General features: G+C 36.4%; 1 protein-coding gene across 4 annotated transcripts in view; it reads right to left on the reverse strand.

Annotated features, from left to right (window-relative positions):
• Positions 1 to 20802, reverse strand: part of RAD51B (RAD51 paralog B) — a 434917-nt gene that overhangs the window by 345370 nt on the left and 68745 nt on the right. For all 4 annotated transcript variants that reach the window (XR_001864437.1, XM_017741917.1, XM_008639532.2 and 1 more), the window contains exons 7-8: positions 18532 to 18651; positions 17079 to 17262 (exon numbers count right to left, since the gene is read on the reverse strand). Coding sequence is in view for 3 of the 4 variants with exons in the window: in XM_017741917.1 (XP_017597406.1) it covers positions 17079 to 17262; positions 18532 to 18651 (304 nt within the window). In the remaining variant the exon portion in view is untranslated. The remainder of the gene's footprint in view (positions 1 to 17078; positions 17263 to 18531; positions 18652 to 20802) is intronic.

A 20802-nucleotide genomic window follows, 5' to 3' on the forward strand; every position in this document is an offset into this window, starting at 1 on the left:
ACAACTCCACCTATACTTATTATTCTCCAGCAAGCACTGATTAGACACTTACTGCAAGAATCTAAATTAACATAATTGATTTGCTTGTAGAAACAGTTCCAGTTTTCCATAGGCAATAGCCAGACAGCCGTCACAGTCAAAAGCAAATTTAATCAGGCACCGTACAAAATACACACTCAACAACTTAGTCTGAAATAAACCACCCAAAATCTTTATAGGACAGTACACTGGACATCATAGTAGGAATACCAAACTTATTTCAGTCTTGAGCAAATAAGACTTGCCATAAAGAATTCTTCATCCTCAGGCCTTTTCATTAAAGGTTCTTTTTCCTGTGCATATCAAATTTGAGCCAGGGGATGTATCAGACAACACAGCTAAGAATATAATCCAAACAACTTCTAGTTCGACATCTAGCTACTAGAATTTGTCTATCAAAAGGCCATGAACATCTTCTGAAAAGCGATCAATGGAACAAAAATTAAAGACAATGAGCTGGTGCAATACAAAATGAATAATAGAATACAATTCAGAATACCTATGTATTTGGTATTCAGAAAATATGGAAAACAAAAAACGCCTGTGATTCATCTTTTAAAAGGTAGTTGGCTCCTTTCTACATCATCTCTATATTCTTCCAGCATTGCCAGAGCATTTATGCAATTTACATAGAATGAGCAACCAAAAAACCCACATGAATAAAAAAATCTCCTTGCAGTTCTTGAAAATGCTTCTATGATTAGTATTTTAATGTAAATGCTAGTATTTCAATGTCCAAAAAATTGAAGAAAAAAATAGATTGCAATGACTTCTAGAACAGGGAATTAATTCTATCTAAGTTTTGATAACTCAAGAGCCAGTCCCTACAGTTTCAGTATAATTAGAGAACCTTGTTGAAATTATTTCTTGCAAATCACCTGCCATACCTATATTTCATTTTATCAATAGAGAAAACATACCTGAGAAGAACTAGGACATTTAAGTTTAGTCTTAACCTATACAGCTGAAAAACACATCTGTTGTCTAATTAGTGCTCTAACTGAATTGAGAGGAACAAATAAACCACAGCACAATATCCAGCACCAAAAATCGCCTGTACCGTTCCTGCAAAATGCTTGTGCATGAGCACCACAAATGGAAGGAATCTAAATAAGACAGGTTTAGCATTCAAGAAGGTCTTAAAAAGACTGGAGAAATATTTGCAAAAATAAGAAAAGTGAATGGGAGAGATGAATTCAAGAAAGCACAAGCTGATACAATGATACCCAAGTTTAAAAAAAAGACCACTTAGCAACACAGCTGTTCCTTTCCAAAGGATGTAGGAACTACAGCAGAATACAGATGAACAAGTCAAAATGCAAGGATATTGCATCCTATCATACCAGTGAAAAAAGTTATTCAGGAAAAAAATTAAATACCTCATAAGATAAAGTGCAGATTTATTTGTGTATGATTACATATTTATGCATATACAAAAGTCCACAGCATTGTCAGAAAATTATGAGTGTTATTTCACCTTCACCACATATATAAAATACATAAAATATTAGTGAGTCTAAGTCTGATGAGTACAGCCTGAATTTTTCAGCCACACACATTTTCATTCTAACTGGCCAGGACAACATGGCTGTGCTTATTTCAGAAAACTAAAAAATCCAAGAAATTCAGCTATGACTAAACAGGCATTGTAAACCAACAGCTGTTGTAAAGCATGTGGGGAACACCCCTTCAGCCTTGAACAGATAAAATGAAGAATGTAAAGAAGAGAGTGGAAAACAGAAGACTAGCAAGAAAATCACACAAAGGGGTTTAACTTCAATTTAGGCTGCACTTTCTTCACTACTTCCAAGAAAAAAATCACTCTTGATTGAAATTAGATTTAGTTTTGAGACTTGTATAACAAGATGGTAGATTTAAAGGTGTCTTTAAACTGGAAATTAGAGCAGATAAGAGGAAGGATAAACAATAAAAGGCAAAACAGGAGAGGTACCTACTGAAGGAAAGGAAAAAGAAAACCTTTAGGAGAAAGACAGATGATCTCAACGGCTATATACAATAGATAAAGCTCCAGGGTGATGACAAAGCAAAAACTCAAGAGAGGTCTCAATGTCAGTTTTCACTTCCAATTGCTTTAAAATTTGTTGCAGGAAGGGGGAGGAGGTTCCATTTCAGCATGATCAAAAACTACAAGCTGTTTGTTCTACAAAATAATTTACAAATATTTGTATTTCACAAAAAAACTCTGCTGTCTTTATTCTTCTGATAAAACTTCCACATGTCTACACTAGGAGAGTGGATCCAAAAAGAAATTCATTCATGCCAAATTATTAAGTATATTAGTAGTGTGTACTTTACTAGATCGCTCACATTCAAAGGGCTACAAATGACCACAAGCATTTGGTGTCTTACAGTGTATTACAAACCTGCAATTTAAACATAAATGAACTTTTCAGATTAAATGACACAGCAAAAGTAGGAAAGCTTAATGTCTCTGCTCATCAGTAACTCCACAGAGCCTAAACTAGACAAAGGAATGTTTACAGGCAGAAATACTCTACTAGACCAACTGACAGGCAGGTTTCCCCAAGCTCCTCTTCAGATTTCTAGTGAGCTCTCCCTTTTCCTGACTGCATCAACTGAGCTAATTAAAAAACTCCCAAACTTTCACACCACTTCCTATCAGTCTTTCTTCGCTTTACCTCATCAGTTACAACTCTGAATTGGAAAGGAGATTTATTGAAGCTGAGAAAGAAGCTGAAGTAATAGAAATACTCTGAGGTCACAGATTGTGTTAGTACATGGATTACTGAAAAATCTCTAGAATTGATAAAAAATATTTTAACACTGTAATTCCATCTAGTTTCTGACAGAATCACATGACAGCAACTGAGTTTGTGTGTACTTTTCAGATTTCAGGAATACAACCTCTATGACTTTTATCACTGATACCACAGCATCATGAATCAGGCATCTTTGTCTGGTACCACAGAAATTTCATTTTCCTTGAGTTTCTCTTCACATTTAGCAAAATTTATGGACCAAATATAAATTATGTTTTGCCTCAAAAAAATGCCAATTACTTACATCATTCCTTAAACAGCAGAATCCGAAATGTCAGTTATTCGGCTGCTAGAAAGAAGGCAGTTTGCTACGCCAAGAGAGTCAGTGTTGTCTATCCTTCAGATGAACTGGGATAAAGTGACAGATCATTCTTAATTACCAGCATTTCTTTGGTAATGCTCAGTATTTGAGGAACATCACAGTTACAAAAACCCAAACTTAGATAAATAATACAGTTAGGTTTAACAGAATCAGTTGCAGTGTTTGCATGACATGAATAGGCTTTGGGCCTGGCTACAAATTCTTAGGTTTCCTGCTCCAAACTTCAAAAGGCTCTACACGTGTACCAGGGCTAGGTCCACATTTTTAAGCAGCATCTACCACCCAGGCTGCCTTGTTCACTCCAAACAAGTTGGTGAAATGTACAGAGTTCCAGTAGTTTACTGCACTCCAGAAACAGCAAATTAAGTTGCTATACAAGCTCTCATTTCCTAGCTATTCACAGATCTCCTCTGTTTAGCACCTCCTTATATTTGGAGTGCTCTATGAACAAAAGAGCAGTATCTAAGTCATTGTAGCAATAATCCATGAGATAATGACCAGTATGCAGGCCTCACCTCTACCATCCAAAGACTCAGCTGCAGTGACCAAGAAGAAAGAGTAAATGCTTCTGCACAGATTGTTCAGCCTTGAGAGGAGAAACATGTAACTATTATTCCTAGTCAATTATTCCTTCAGAAGGAATGGTTGCAAAGCCTACAGCAAAACTGTGGTGCTTTAGGGCAAATGGAGCTCAAAGTAAAAATGAGCATTGAAATAACCAAAAAGAAGACATTCTTTCAAACTAGCCCTATTGACAAACACTCCATAAACAGAAAAAAGCCCCAAACACACAAGAAATGAAGGCCACTGAAATACAATCCTAGTAACAGACCAGTCTACTATCACTTAATGGCTGGTAATAATTGGCCTCTGACAGGAGAATAACTTTAGGGCTTTGGGAATTAATGGAAGCATAACTTGTTTCCATTTTAACAACCACCATCTTAGACTGGCAAGAGATCCAGTCAGAGGTGAATGATTGGACCAAATGCAGGTGAGACAGTCATGTATACACAATGCAATTTTTTCCCTACCATTGTTTTTTTAAAGATGACAACTATTTCATCATATCCTATCAGCAAAAAATATGTTATTCTAGGAGGCAAAAATTCTTTCAAACATACACAAGTATTACTTTATAATTAAAGAAATTTCATATGTATGCTAACAGATTTTACCTGGCACAAAAAAAAAAAAGAAAAAAAGTGTGTATCTATTGTGATTTACAAATTGTGGTCCTTGGAATTTGACAGCACTGGAATTTTAAAAAACCACATGCACACACAGAGGACCACACAAATACTTCTGGAAACTTTGCATCTCCAAGGAACTAGTATGAAACTATTTTGCTTTAGCAATAATCTGAACTGTTATTCTCCAGTAACTGTTCAGTATCAAGCACAAAGTCCTTTGGCAATCTACATACATACTACTTTCTACATCAAGAGCTAACTTTGCTGCAAACAAATTCATCTTCATCCACGTTTTAACAGAGGGTATCAAAAAGCCCCCCACATACTACCATAGCCCCATTCATTTCAAATCAGACCTCACTACAGGCTCTATCTTCAGATCAAATCAGCAGCTATAATTTGCACAAAATGTTCTTAAAAATAGTACAACAAGATACAGGACTACAACAACTATGTACAGAACTTCTAATGAGATTAAACAAACCACTATTACTTGAAACAACTGCTGCAACCAATGTAGTCCAAACAAAAGAACAGGAAAAGTACCACATGCCAAGTAAGTTAAATCAAGATCACAGACTTTCACCTGAACTTGAACTTACAGTCTTGGACAATTTAGTAAGTTCTCAGTAAAATTCCCTCTTACTAGCAGACAAAGAACAGGAGCTGGAGATAATTATATTATACAGACTCTTAAAGCAGCAGCTGCAAAAATTTGGGTAACAGTTCGGCCATAGCACACTGACAGATGGATATGAAACTATTAATAATAAAGGAACACAAGCATGTTATGAACCATACCAACTATTTTATGGATTGTTATACATATCATTCTGAATTTTAGCACAGGAAGAAATACTGTGGTTTGAAAATCTACTATTCAGCATAATTTCTGACCTCAGCTATAATTCATTATGCACAGATAAATTACAACTCCAAATACAGCATATTATGATGCATTTTAAAATCAGAATGTGCAGATTAAAACCAGGACACTGACCTAACAGTGCACAAAAGCCCTAAGCGGTGTAAGCATAGGTTGTATAAAACCAGGCATTGGTTCACCTTTAGTCAAAGTACAAAGCATTGTAATTATGGTATGTTATACAGGCTGTCCTAGAACTGTTCAAAGTTTAAAGAATGTTTCAAGGTTTTTCTTTGCTTCTTCTCAGTAATGATCCCTCTAGCATTTTTACTCATGCTATCCTTTTTACTGAAGATGCAGTTTTACATTCAAAATCTGTGCTACTGCCAGAAACCACACACTCCTGCTCCTCCTTTCTGCCTATATTAGTGCCTCTTCAGCTGCACAATTGCCCACTACATTTTTTCCCCTGGTTTGCTTTTTCAGCTGGTTTACATCCTTGTTCAGGCTCATAAGCAAGCACAAACCAGTTGCAAATGTGATAGTGAAATGAATTACAAGGCAGGTAGGAAAGAAAAAAGCATGCATTATCCCCTCGTTCCTGTTTAATCTCTGCCACTGGTTGACCACCTCTTGATTTTTGACTACTCGTGCTTTCTGTAAGCAGGCTCAATTAACCTACTACCAGTGTGTCACTTGTGATTTGCACAGGTAATTTATTCTGCTTGCAGCTTGTATCTGATGTCTTCTTTTCTAGGGACACCTCCAGAATGGCAGCTGCAGGTCAGTGGATTTCCACATTGCTGGTGGTGGCTCTCCTGTGACTCCCTTAAGCCAACTGAGAAAGGAGACAAAGCAGTAAGTGTTGCTGCCAATCTCAAACAGTATCTCTAAAATAACTATCTCCTTTACTATTGTCAATCTCCTCCTTGAAAATATGACAAGCAGGAGCAAGCTTCACAAAGTGTTTCAGCAGCCTCTCTTTGCTTCTAGCAGCTCTAGATTAGGGACATCACAGAAGCAGAATAAAAAAATATCTGCTCTAAATACACAGTACTCTAGTTCTGTGCCTATGTTCTGTACCCAAGGGCTCCTCAGAAACTTTGTACTCACTGCCCAGGTATGACTGTTTCCATTACAATTCCAGAAAGAGCTGTGACATAGAGCTCTTCCATGCAACCAGAGGAAGTTACACAAGCCCAACAAAGGCCAACCTTCGGTGACGCAAAAATTTAAGACTGATAGAAAAAGACACATCACCCCACACTGAACTTCCAATTACACAGTTGTAGCTCACTAGTATTTTTCATAGCCTTTATAAAGTTTATAGAAAAATAACTTCAGTTTGGTATTTCAAAGACTGCCAATATCTGAAACCATTTTACTTAACTTAATATTCTTGATAAGTAAAGTACCTAGAGCACCAGCATGTGCCTGCAGCATTAAGCAAGCACCCTTTTTCCCTAGGGGAGATCTTTATGAAGTTACAAAAAGCATCTAAGTAGTAAATACTACTAAAGCAATTTTTCTCTCAAGAACTAAGAGTTTCAGTTGTGTAAAAAAACAGTGTTTAGTTCATGTATTAGTGTATCTTGCTAATCAGAACATAATGAAATATGTAATACTTTGGACTGCCAAGAATCCAGTCAAGACCTCGGATACTGTTGAAGAGAAAAGCACTCTTTGCCTAGGTCAAAAGTCTGAGATATGATAAATACAAAAGTAAAGTATGCAAAAAACTGTAATCTAGAGGCAAAGAAAGTTATTTTAATGCTGGGGTGGGCAATACAGCTCATCCAAATTGGAGTATCAGATGTTAGGATTATTGAATTGGAAAGAGATACTGTCTTTACAAAAATTCAGATGTAGTCTTACCAAGAAAAACCAGCAGCTCTAATCAAAACTTTGCAGAAAACTTTTCAGTCCTATTCAATAAAAACTTTGAAATCTCATTTTGTTTACCTACTATATTACAGCAGAAATGCTAGATTCTCAAATGAGATATAGCTACGCATTTTAGAGAGAGGTAACATGACAGTTTTGATGAGGTTGCTGAGATCATGTAGACTCTCAAAGGAATCTGTATTTGAAATGGCTCTCCCTCAGTTTTATACCAAATTTCTGCCAAATTAATTAAAATGCTTGCTATTAAAATGATAGGTTTTCTACTTTAAATAGAAAACTGGGGTGAAAAAATTAACACATACAGCTGAAACTTCAGAGAACAATGATATAAAACATAGTTGTTCTCAATAAAGAAGATGGAGTCTTCTTGTAGAAAAGTCAGAATGAAGTTTCTCAGGAGACTTTATGTTATAGATCACAGATTCCAATTCCAATCAAAACAGAGTAAGGAAACCAGAGCAAAACAAAGAACTCTTCTAACGCACAAGAGCCTCAACAGCAGAAGAAAAAGTGCAGACTGAAAAGCTTGTCCTGTAAACCTAGATAATTCTATTTTCAAGGCAGCACAGGATCATCAACCATCTAGCTGCAGTAGTTTAGTCTGGTTGTCTGTTATTACATGTAGAAAGAAGGAAATTTTGCAGACTGCAAAAGGCAGGTTCTGCAGTTAGCAGCAAGCAGACTGCATCATGGAGCTTCCAGACCATATCTGATTAAAAAGCAGCCTCAGCAGCACACCTAGTTCCACATGACTGCAATGCTCTCACAAAGCAGCCCTGTAGACACAAAGAAGGAAGTGGTACCATCACTTCTACTGCTGCCAGTTTCCAAGAAAGTAAAATTTTACTTTTGATCTCTGGGCACATTTGTATTATAAGAGACATAGCATTGCCCAATCTTAATTTTGTTTTATCCCCATCCCTTTATGCCTCAGGGGGGCTGGTACAATATTATTTAGGAGTAACAATTGCAGAGCTGGTCCTCACTATTCCCAGAAGTCCAGGGGCTGAATAACCAAAAAGCAAACAAACACTAGAGAATCTGGAAATCAAATCACTCATTTGTCTATACTGAGCTCATACAGGAGCTCAAGATTCAACAAAGAGCTCAAGACCCATCAAGATTTTTCTAACAACTTGCAATCTGGTCAACTATTCTTTACATTGTTATCCCGTCTAAAGACTAGAATCACTTTCAGCTGTACATTATGCAAATGCAGAAATATTCCTAGAGAACTTACAGTTTAAATAAAATCAGAGGACAAGGAAAAAGCACAAGAAAAAATGCAAAAAAAGCATTGAATACTCAAAACATAAGTACTTCTCTGCAGTCACAAATAGATTATTGGCCTAAAGGTTCAGGCAGTTTTTCATACAGTCAAAACAGTACATCTTGTCAAACCCTAAACTCCCAAGCCAAGGCATAAAAGCCCATCAGTACAATTAACTGTTGTTTTTTACAGCACATACAGAATAACAATGTGATAGGGCAGGGGAAAAAAACAAAACAAAACAAAAACAACCCAAACAAAAAAAACCCTGCCAAATACTGTATTTTTATTTTAGCAACAGAACATCATACATAAGTATGTTACTAAAACTAGGAAACTATAACCTAGATTAATCTATGCAAAGTTTATTGGAAAATGACACATAGCAATCATCAGTGTTTAAAGGTCTCTCATTGAATAAAGTTGTAGAGTCTGCATGAAATCTTGTTATATCCAATAGTTACACAAAGAATCTGTAATGGAAAGAATAATCAATTTTCTTGAAAAACAAGTAAGCAGGGAGGAGATTGCAGGTAAACCATGAGATCAGAATTCAAAATCATCTTGGCCAGTCAGGAAAAATAACATTAGAAGGAGCAACTAGCTAAACAACAAAGTCAGCAAATGCAGATCCAAGATTTTAATAACTGGTAAGTAAACAGCATCAGGCTGTTGCAAAGAAAGCAAACTGGGTTACAATGCATAAGCATGAGATGTCCTGCAAGGCATGAGAAGAAATCCTTCTCCATGACTACACTTTGCTAGAGATTCATCTGGAATATTGTCCACTTTTGGGCACCTCACTTTCAAGATTATGTAAATCAGCTGAAGGTAACTCAGAGAATTGTAACAACAATGAGGGTTGGAAGACACAAGAAACTGCTTATTTATTTTGGAAGAACTCTTTCAGAAATTCAAGTCAAGGCAGATATCAGAGAAAGTGCCTGCCCTACTTTATAGCAAATATTGTGCATAATCATACAGCAGATCAAAAACAAATCTGGTAACAAAATCTCATTCCTCTCAACTCCCTCTCCTATATGTTAAGCCTGGTGGGTTCTTTCTGCATAATTTCATATGTGCAATTGTGCAGAATGATAGCTTTTGGCAAAGTCACTTGCACTGTAAAATGGAAAAAGCAATGAAGGGAATACTTTAAAAGAAAAAACAAACTGAATTCAAGTATCACATAACTTTAAACTACCTCCTTTTCATCACCACATGAAAACAGGAAACATTGTTCTACCATTCCTCATTCCTTTTTCTCAGCAGTATTGAACTTTTTATGGTATAGATGGTCCAAAAGGAACAGTGTCAGGCCATAAACTGCATAAACATATATTCTCCAGACACATTTAAAAAAGAACACAAATGGCAGCAGTACTGCAGACAGTTATAATTACATTTTAACCAGCTATTTTAAACTAAAACAAAGCTGTGCCTTCTGAGGATAATTTTTAACAACCATAAAGACAAAGCCATCTAACTTTGCCACTCTAACAACACTTAACATTCAAATTAACTCCTCAAAACTGGTTTTTGCTCAATACTGTGGAGTGGAGGAATAATTGAAACATAAACAGTCTGCCAATAAAGACTGAGTTTATGAAGTTTTAGCAAGGGCAAAGAAGGAATGCTGTTCTGTACGTCCCCTTTAACCATCTTGGCTTCCCAAGTAAACAACAACAAAAATTAAAATTCATGCCAAATCCCACATTACAAATGGCATTGTTCACATAAATGTGAAATTCTGACGTTTACTTTTTAAGCAGGTAAAAAAATAAAGGCTAACACTATAATATTTAATTTAAAAATCCAAGCTATAGACTCAGTTCTGGGCATGAAAGTACTGCTAAATATTACATGGTAGGAAATCTTAACATCATAGAATGGTTTGGGTTGGAAGGAACCTTAAAGATCATCTAGTTCCAACTCCTCTGCCATGGGCAGGGAACCTTCTGCTAGATAAAGTTGCTCATCCAACCTGGCCTTGAAAACTTCCAGGGATGGTGCATTGCAACTTCTCTGGACAAACTGTTCCAGTGCCTCACCACACTCATTTCACAAACTATTTGTTACTTAAGCAGATGAAGTGCACTGAACAAGGTTAGGTGCTCCTCTTTATACCAAAAAAGAATATGTTTGAAACCAAAAATTCTGATACAGCTAGCACGAATGCCATTTTCTAATGTTGTTCAGTTCACCATTTAATGAGGCCATGAACACCAACATGAATTTTGGTGCAGGGGAAGTGAAACATCTTGAAGAGAACAAGAATTGTTTTTTATTACAAGAAAATTAGTTTTGGAAGTAATCTTCCTGACTTATGAAACAAACTAACTACTGTTTTCCATGGCTCAAAACAAAGGCAGGTCTACTCAAAGATTCTTTGTTTCATACAGAAGAATAAAGTCAGCAAATTGTGCAATATCTACATTATTCTAAATATTTATGCTTCTGTGGGTAATGTTCACAGAATGATTAGCATAAGACACTAGGATCTTTTCATCCTATTGAGTTGATTGGAGGACTACTCAGTTTCTCCAAGAACCTGGTTAATTATCTTAATAAAATTCTGCAGGTTCAGGTGCTCTACTGTGTCTTCTAACCAGTCACATTGTTTTAACTTTCATGCTGCTGCCTAGAGGAATACACAAACTTAATGGAAAAAAGTATGAAAGCTACTCATATGAAGGGAGGAGGAGAGGAACAACACAAGTAGCAGCCCCACACTGAAAGGAGAACTACATCATTACATAAACCTTGAGCAAGCAGATGGCCAAGAGTTCAGTGTGATTATGTAGAAATATGAAGATGCTTCTATTAGCAGTTGGAAAGGGTATTCAAGTTCACATACATACATAAACCCAAAATATGCTTAAAACCTGAGTGACATGACACTATACATAAATATCAGCAGCTTAACAGAAAAGGACCCATACTTTCCACTGAATTCTCACCACTAAAAACAAGTTTGAACCACATTTGGCCTATATATGGCTAGTTAAGTTCTGGTAACTCAATTCCAAATTATTTTCTTCTGTTAAGGTTAACTCTTCGTTAAAGAAATGCATGTTTCAATGTGGTATAACTTGTAAGAGATTTCTCTTTTTAGAAAACTTCAAAATGGAAGTAGTTCCCTAATTTTTTCAAGTAAAGTTTCGCTTATTCTAGATTTAAACAACCTGCAAAGATAATTCAATTACTGTTTCTGTAACACTGGTACTAAACATACTTTTTAATAGCAAAATATAGAAACCAAGCTTGCATTTCAGCAGCTTACAGTCCAGATGCAGACAAAGTAACCTGAAAGTCTAATGTATCCCCATATTTTTGGAAAAGTCATCATACAGTGTTGCTACACAATGTAGCAACAAATCAACTATCCATTTGTACCAAACTCTTTACATATTTATTTCCAATTCAAAGGGAACTGGGATCTAAACAATTTTTATTGAAATTCAGAAATCTTTTATTTTGAAATTAGTTTTGCACTCCCTAAACTAGTATTTTCAAATATCAGAACAACATGTCAAAAGTACAGGAGGTGACAACAATGATCTATGTGCAAACAGAACAAAAAGAAGCAAGAATGAGACCAAATGGGAATACTTGATTATAAACAAAAAGAAAACAGCATGAATATTCCCTCTGTGCCAACAGAAGCACTTCCGTTCTGAGACACTTTATTGCAGGAAGATGAGACAACACAAGTAAATACACTTAACGAAAGACAGCAGAAAAGGCACTGCAGATGTCAAGTAATTTCTGCATATGAACTGATTTTGAGAAGAAAAAACTTACTCGACCTAAAGGCAAATACAATTTAGCTAAACATTTGGCTTTCTAAAGTAAATGAAAATGTTGGGTGTAAGTTTAAGTAGCACAATGCATAAGTGATTGTGAAGCACTGAAACTAAAATCTATGAGATCGGAGTGTGAAAAGAAAATTGACTGTGACAGATCTGTTGTCATATCATAAATATCAAGTGTATTTTTACGTTTTAAGTGGAACATGTCAATTCTAAAGGGGGAGAAATATTACCTGTGGAACTTGTGGGCTTCTTGAACTACTGTTAATTTACTTAGCATAGAAAATGAAAGCATTGGGGAGTAATTACATAAGGTTTGTCTTTCATTTGCTCTAAAAATTCACACATGAGAGATTAAAGTTTCTCATCCTAAGTTACTTCATAATTGCAGAAAGAACAAATAAAAAAAAACCAGATCATACTATTATACATTTGCTGGTACTAATAACCAACATATTGATCATAAATAACAAAGGTTCACTTCAGTGATCTAAGAACACAATCCAGACAAAAGCAGAAAGGACAGCAAGTGTTGTAATTTGGTTAGCCTTAGGGTTTTCCAAAATAAATTTCATCTTCAGTCTCAATTTGACATTTAAAAGAATGCTTAAAGCAGTCTGGTTTTGCTACTGCCGCTTCTGGAGTACTTTTTCACGGAGATGTCTAGCCAGCTTCACACATTTTCTCAAGTATTAATGACTTGAAAATCAGAGTCTATGAATAACTCATTTTATAAGGTAAATATTTAAATCTCAACAACAATTCTAGTCATATTGGGTTTTAGTTTTAGCTCTTTACTGAAAAGGAGACATCTCTTAACTAGCACGAACCCTGAATTATTTTCACCAAATACCACCTACTAATAATATATAGTTTCCTGTGAATATAGAAGGAGAGAAGAAAGAAAATCCAAAGTGCATTTTACCTTCTTTCTTTTGCAGAAGGTTAAGGAAGCCAGGAAGCTCGACAGGAAACATACAGGACTCATTACTGTTGCTTAAATGTAATCTGGTAGACAGCATCAACACATTGTAAGAGAACACATTCAGATCCAAATGCTCTCAACTACAAGATGCTCTATCAACAGATAAAGGTAATTTTTTCATATAGATTTGCATATCCACTGGATTTCAAAACAAAAGGGGATTTTGTTTGATTGATAATCAAGCTGTCCTTCTCAGTTTCTAGGAATTGCTTTTGATCTCACTGGCTAGTTCCAACCAAATCTGGGAGAAAAAAAGGATGTTTTGGTTTCAGCTCTGTGCCAGAAAAAGGGGACAATGCTACATAGTACCCCATGGAGGCAAAAGCTTTAGAGACTGTTCAGTCATCAGTATGGCTGCCAGGTCACCTGTCAGTCGGCCATAAGTGATCTAAGCCTTGTGCTGCCTCTTGCTCTGGCATCACTTAAAATGCCTAGAATGAACCTGGGCTTACTGCTAAGTTACATGGAAGAAAAGATAAAAAAAGGTGATCAGGCATCCTACTTGACTTTTAAGAAACAACTTAAGCTTTACTAATGTCCATAAATTTAAAAAAAAAACCTTTTGCTTTTCTTTGTACTTTACAAACAACAACAAAAAGAAACACAAAAAACCTACAACAGCAAAAAATTCAGTCAAGTAAAAAATTACAGTCACAAACCACTTTCACTCGCTTCATTCAGTGGCTAAGATGGGACCATTCAATTAATATGTTTATTATTTTTTTCTCATCTCAAGACATAGATTAAGTTTTCATTTACTACAACCGTTTTAAATTTTACACTGAGGATGGCAACTGCTTCTTTCCAATGAGCATCTATATATTGTCCTGGACTCAGTATCAAGTTCTTTGTTATTAGCAATGACCCTATCCTCACAGCATCTTCTCAATGAACAGTTCTGCCCCATTTTACAAACTGAAAATAGAGGTGTAGAAAGGTTAATGAAAAACAACTACCAGTTTTGGTATAATCAAGGTCAATTTTTTTTCCAAATACTTCATACCATACAGAGCTACCTGGGTTTGGAACAGCTCCCCTTGAGTTTGGTAAAAACTATGACTGCTAGCCACTCTTGCACATCAAACTCAATAACCTGACACCACGAACACATAATTATAAACAGAGAGTTTATAATGCCAACAAAAATAACTGCATTAAAATCCTTTTAACTATGGCATAACATGGTAGCACAGGGTTTCCACAAACTTAACCCTGTTTGAACCCATTTCCCTTTTCGGAAATGGAGGAAGAACGCCCACTTAAACATGCTCATGATAAGCAGCTATTTATGTTTAGTAATGCATTCCAATGGTTAATTAGTCCAGTAAGAACACACCCCTTATTTGAAGTCTGAACTTGCTTAATTCAGCTTCCAGCCACAGACCTGTGGTACACCCGTGTCAGCCAAAGAGAGCTTTTATCAAATACCTCTTTGCCGAGTAGGTGCATATTGACTAATGAAGCCCTTAACATTTCCTTAGCTAAGCTAAACAAAGGAAGCTTTACTAAGACTGCTCTCCCCCATTCATTTTCAAGGCTGTTCTCTGGAAGTTGATTTTTCACCCCCCTCTCTGGACTGTCAACAGCAGATGTACTGCTCCATTAAGAGTTATAGCTGGTATCTCCTAATTTCCAGTTCCCTTGTTCAACTACTCAAAGTTTTTCACCAGACCTTTACCTACAGCCAAAAGGATTGACTTCAAGTTCAAATCCTATCAGCCTCAGTTTGAGTCTCCCTAATTGCTCCCCGATTTAGTATTTAGCTGCACTGATTGTGCCATGAAGCATTATATTCATGTGTCCAATTTATTAGTGATCTAAATCACTTTGCAACCTTACTAATGTCCTTAAGTAGAAATTTATATTTATGATTTTCTAGGTAAGTAAAAACATCTGAAATAACTCCAACACAGTTATTTACAGTGAGAACCTCAGATACTCTGTAAGGGAAGTTAATGCAACATATGGAACAGCAGACTGATTTTATGGTTTGCACCAACAGTTGCTGATGCATAACACACTCCACCACTGGATTTTGCATGTTAGCCAGACAGTCTTGCTTAGGAATCCATGTTTGCAAGAACCCAAATCTCTAGCCCAAGCCCTCCTAGAATTCTTAACTAATACTTGCTAGAGTTTATTTTGCAACATAAATTTTAACAAATATTTAAAATACTCTAGAACCAACCAACCAGCAATGCTTGCTAAAGATGATAAACGAAAACAGAGTGCATTTGCATTAAATAAATTGGAAAAATCTAATCAATAGTTGCTTTAAAAACATACAAGTTTCCAATTTGTGTATTTGTGTATCACATGTAATTACACGGATCTTCAAAGATTTAAATTAAAAGGTAAGACATCTCATCAACCAATTCAAAAAGTCAGAGGCTGTAACCAAAGCACAGGTTCCTGCTAAAAATCCCAGAACTCCTTGCTGAAGTGTTCACAGTGAGAAACAATCTCAACATCAGGTACTGAAAATGTCTCAAAGCAAACATGTCAGCTTTAACATAATGAAACCTCTAAATGTTAAGAGCTTTATATTCTTCTTATGTAGGAAGAATTAGGATCACAGTCTTAGGCTACTTCATAATGTCCAATTCTAAGATTTTTGTGCATATCAATACTGTTGCTCTGACTAAGCAGGACAGCAGCATGAAATGTCAGAGCTTCAAATGCAGCTCAGCTTCACCATTTCAGTGAAGGCAGAAGGAGGGGCTGGGGCTGTCTAAAGAAGAAGAAAATGGAGAAATAGAGAAAAATAGTGTCTTTTCATAAAAATTCTCCCCTTTCTCAAAGGAATGCATAATATTTTCTCAAAATATCAGAGTGTACATGCTTACACACAATTCTTTCCAGGCTTCTTAAAGCAGTATAAACATTACTGGGTGCACTGACTAGGATGCTATCTTTTGTACATGAACTTTAAAGGCACTTAGGCAGGGTTTCATCTTCTCCATCAGAACACTTGAAGTCACGCAGCAGAAGGAAATCCATTCCTCTTAAGTTACATCAGCCTACTTCTGATGTGATAGTTTCTGTGACCTCAGGAGCGTCAGAGTGGAAAAGGCCCCACCAGTCTTACTCACATTCTTACCACAGCTTCTCCTTACACTAGAGTGATGAGTAGTTACCCATACCAGGAAATACTTTAAAGAGTTGAGTTTCAATGGTATCTTTTGCAATGACCCTTTGTGGATCACGTAATAAACACACACACAAACACATATGCAGTTTACATCTTCTAAAGCACTTTTCAGTCAGGTCTACCCAGTCGTTGCACTGAGTGTCCATGTCTTCCTTTGCATTTTATGGGCAAGTCCACAGACAAGGATTTGCTGAGCTGTTACCTTCCCTTCTGCAGAAGTTAGCATACATTATCAGCTACAAAAGGAATTTATGCTGTTCCAGAGCATAAGCCTTTTTGAGATTCTATTAACTTAAGTAAAAGAAACAGAGGCAGAAAAAGATCTTCAGCTACCCAGGGTATACACTAGTTACAGTGACAATACAGTACTGTATAAAGGAACCATCAGGATAAACAGTATTTAACGGCAACAAAATGTAGGATTTAAGGAAAAAAAACCAAAAAACAAAAACAACGCACTGAGAGACAGCTGGGGAATCTTGTAATTTCTTATTTAAAGTCACAAATTAACAAAAAATAAAAATAATTTCTAAGAGATTTTTAAAAATATCACAGAAGAAACACACCAAGCAGAACAACTACTGTTCTTCCATTTCCTAATTACATTCCAACTGGAACCTGCTTAAAGATTCCTACTAGAATCATTGTCTGGTCTTCGTCTGTCATCTTCCTCCTCCTCTGATTTTATTACTTAATACTGTAAGACAAAAACATAGAAAAGGAAGAAGAACTTACTGGTATTGAGAACTCCTCTGCCAAATACTTCAACACTGATGCTCCTCTAGTCAAAAAGTTACTTCTCTCTGCCAGATTGCCCTGGAGTTTTGTATCAAACTCCTTTCTGACAACTGAAGCAACAGAGTCAATTACTATGAGTTTAACTTTCTTTGAAATAATTTCTTCTTCCAAAGACATAATCCTGAAAAAAAAAAAAAGTCACTGATATCATTATATACACAATAGAACCATTTTATAACCCTGAAATTTTTTTAAATAAAGTTTCCTTTCATAAGCTGAAAGTCAGTCCCTCTTTTTCCCTCCTCACACATCACCTCCATTAACATCTGCATGTATTAAAGAGATTTGAAAAGAAATCTGAGGCTCAGTGGGCCCAAGGCAGGATCTCTCCAAAAGAAACTTTTGGAAGACCTCTAGTTAGCAACACTATGCTGCACAACTCCTGAATGGCAGACAGCAAGTAAAGTGGACATTGAAACTCTGCCTCTCTGTGGCCTTCCAGTACTTCAAAGGGATCTATAAGTAGGAGGGAGACTGACTTTTTACATGGGCAGATAATGATAGGACAAGGGGAAATGGTTTTAAACCAAAAGAAGAGAGATTTAGGTTAGAAGTTAGGAAGAAATACTTTAGTCAGTGGGTAGTGAGGCACCCACAAAGGTGCCCAGAGAAGCTGTGGATGCCCCAACCCTGGAAACGTTCAGTGCCAAGCTGGACGGGGCCATTAACAACCTGACCTAGTGGATGCTATCCTTGCCTATGATGGGAGGTTTGGAACTAGGTGATCTTAAACCTCTTTTCCAACCCAAGCCATTCCATGTTTCTTTAATATGCTACTAGCTGTTCACTGATAAAGCTGTATTAGAAAGAAACTATTCTTATAATAATTCTCCCACTAACATAAAACACACAACATGATGCTAAAATGTAACTTAATTAATTTTCATTGTGACATTTGTTCACAAATCAACATAAGGTAACAACATGACAATACAACACTGCCAACAATAGCACTCAGGCTGGTGATCGTTAAACAACTCCTCCCTTCCACTGCTGGAGGAGTCCCCATCTTCCTGGAAGTAAACTGCTTTGGAGGAACAAACTCTATTTCATGGAAAATGTAACTCTTATAGTATGGTCTCTCCACAATCCAAGAGAATATCTGTATCTTGAACATTCCCCTTCAAAGACTTAGAAGGATCAGATAACATAGAAATTGTCTATCAGAAATTAAAAAACATCAAGTGGAATAGTCACATGTTATGAAATGAAAAGAGCAATGTCAATCTTTCTGTTACTTTGTTAGACACCATGCTGGTATCCACATGAAAAGGTCTCAAATAAATTAATTACTCTTTACAAAACCTTGATATACAAAAATATTGATATAGAAAATCCAGTCAAAATTGTGGGTTTTTTGCTTTTTTTTTTAAACTATGGAAAAGAATACCTCTTCAGTACACTGCAGCAGGTCAGCTCTCGGTACAGGTGGATGCTACGGGTCATGCAGAACAGCTTTTCATCCGAGTCAAAATAAGCAGGGAATCTGTTTGCTGCTATCTCAATCAATCTATTAAAACAAACAAACAAGCAAACAAAAACCACCCAAAAAACAAAAGGCATAATACTGCACAAAGAATAATACAGGCTCATAAGGCACCAAGCATTCAGAAAGCCAATACAGCAAACCTCTGAGCCATAAGCAGATACCAACTAAGACTGGAAACCTTTTTAAAAGGAAAAGCATACTTTATCAGTCAGACTGAAACAGAGGAAGTCAGAACAGTTAGGGTCTCTTTCCAGTGATGCTGTGTGCATGGCACACTAGGGAAAGACATCACGTCCATATGCAAAGAAAGGGCCTATCTCCTCTAGAAGGAAACTGCAAAGTTTAGTTACTGAATAAGTTCTTCAACTTTTATACCAGAGGTTCTACTCAATGACCAAGCATTTTCCTATTCTAATTATTTTATCTAAATATTAACTTCATTTCAACAAAAGTACTCTCCAGTTCTAACCATCTTACTTTTCACCTTTATCTTGCAGTGAAATCATAAAGTTGGCTTTGTGTGACCACAGAAATTTAACAAACTGCTAAGAAGCAGAAGAACCATTAGAAGACCCAACGAACATGGAAGCAGGACTGCAAAGAACAGAGCCCAGCTCAACTGCAAATATTTATGCATGCAGTACACGTATGGAAAATATGCCTGACAAAGTAAAAATCTTTTCACAGATAATCTCCTTAAAAACATGAACAATGTCATTTAGATGGGAGACTTCCACCATAACCATTTCTGGTTTATATGACCTATTTATGAAAAGGGCTTGTAAAATCTTATTAAAATACACTTGTTAGAACGCAACAAAAAAACCAAAAAAGTAAACACCATTGTGTCAGAAGGTGACTGAGGCTCCAGCTGCCAAGGCATCTACAACTGAGCATGCATTCATTCAGATACCACAGCTCCAAACAGCAAGACATGATGTAACTAAAAGACTGAACAGTTTAAGCGGCTCCTTTACTGATAGAACTGAATGCAGGCTTCCATGAATAAATGTTCTCCACTATCTTATTAGCAAATTCATAACCCTTCAAAACCTTGAATTACAATTGCTAAGCATACCACTACTTATTATCAGAGTAGACCAAGGAAGTATATCAGATAACAGGTGATAACACCAAAAGAAGCCAGAGGAAACTGGATATTTATTATTTGTTGTCAAAATACGTTCATATTCACAAATTATGACTTTGAAAAAATCTCTCATACAGATGTAAAACTAAACAGTTTTCAGTTAAATTATATTTTTTACGTAAAATCATTGAGGAAACTAAATGGTATGCATTTTAGAAATGCTGACTGCCTATAAACTCCTCAGAAATCACTTGAAAGAAGTTCCACTCCTCTGACCACCAGACAATTTCACCTAGATCCTTAAAGAGACAATACAAGAACTTCACTTTGAAACTTGTAGTTACAATCTGTACACAGAAATTTTTTCCACAATGAAGATTTTATTTTTTAGTAACAAAAAATACTTAATTGTTTGTATTTTAAACAGACACATCCTACCACCTATAGCTTGAGAAGAGTGGCATCTAGTGGATTATACTTGTGGGCACAACTTGGTGGTTATATCAATGCTTTTGATTTAGGCCCATTTCATTAAAACACAAAGTTAAAGCCATTTTAGGGAAAACAAAATTAAAATCAGTTTTATTTGGTTCAAAAATAGAAATACTAAGCTTGAATGTCAATATACCTACCCTGAGCAAACCATTTCAATAGCCTGAATCTCCTTCATTAGGTACATCACTTATCACATCTAAACTTGTCCAGCAGAATTTCCAGAGACAGAATTTTGTCTGCTCACCTGTACAATTAATCATGTAGACTATTAGGGCAATGGTGAGCTGCTGTCATAGGTTAGCAAGCACAGTCCCGGAAGGGATGTCCTTGCTGAGGGGCGCTTACAGTTTCCTCTGGGACCTGATAGAACCTATCAGCTGGCCAGTTTGAATATGGACAATTCTTTAAGCCACTTAAAGTTGTGACCACCTCTGTGATCCACATTTAAGAATAGGCAAACTCCCCCCCAAGCTCTCTCTCGTTTCCGCTGCTGGGACAGGTGGCTGCGGGCCCCGTGTGGGGGCCAGAGGGCCACGGCCATCCTGAAGCCATGGACCTGTTCCAGCCGTGGAACCCCCCCCACCGCC

This window comes from Corvus brachyrhynchos, unplaced genomic scaffold, assembly GCF_000691975.1.
Source record: "Corvus brachyrhynchos isolate BGI_N302 unplaced genomic scaffold, ASM69197v1 scaffold115, whole genome shotgun sequence".
Taxonomy (NCBI): domain Eukaryota; kingdom Metazoa; phylum Chordata; class Aves; order Passeriformes; family Corvidae; genus Corvus; species Corvus brachyrhynchos.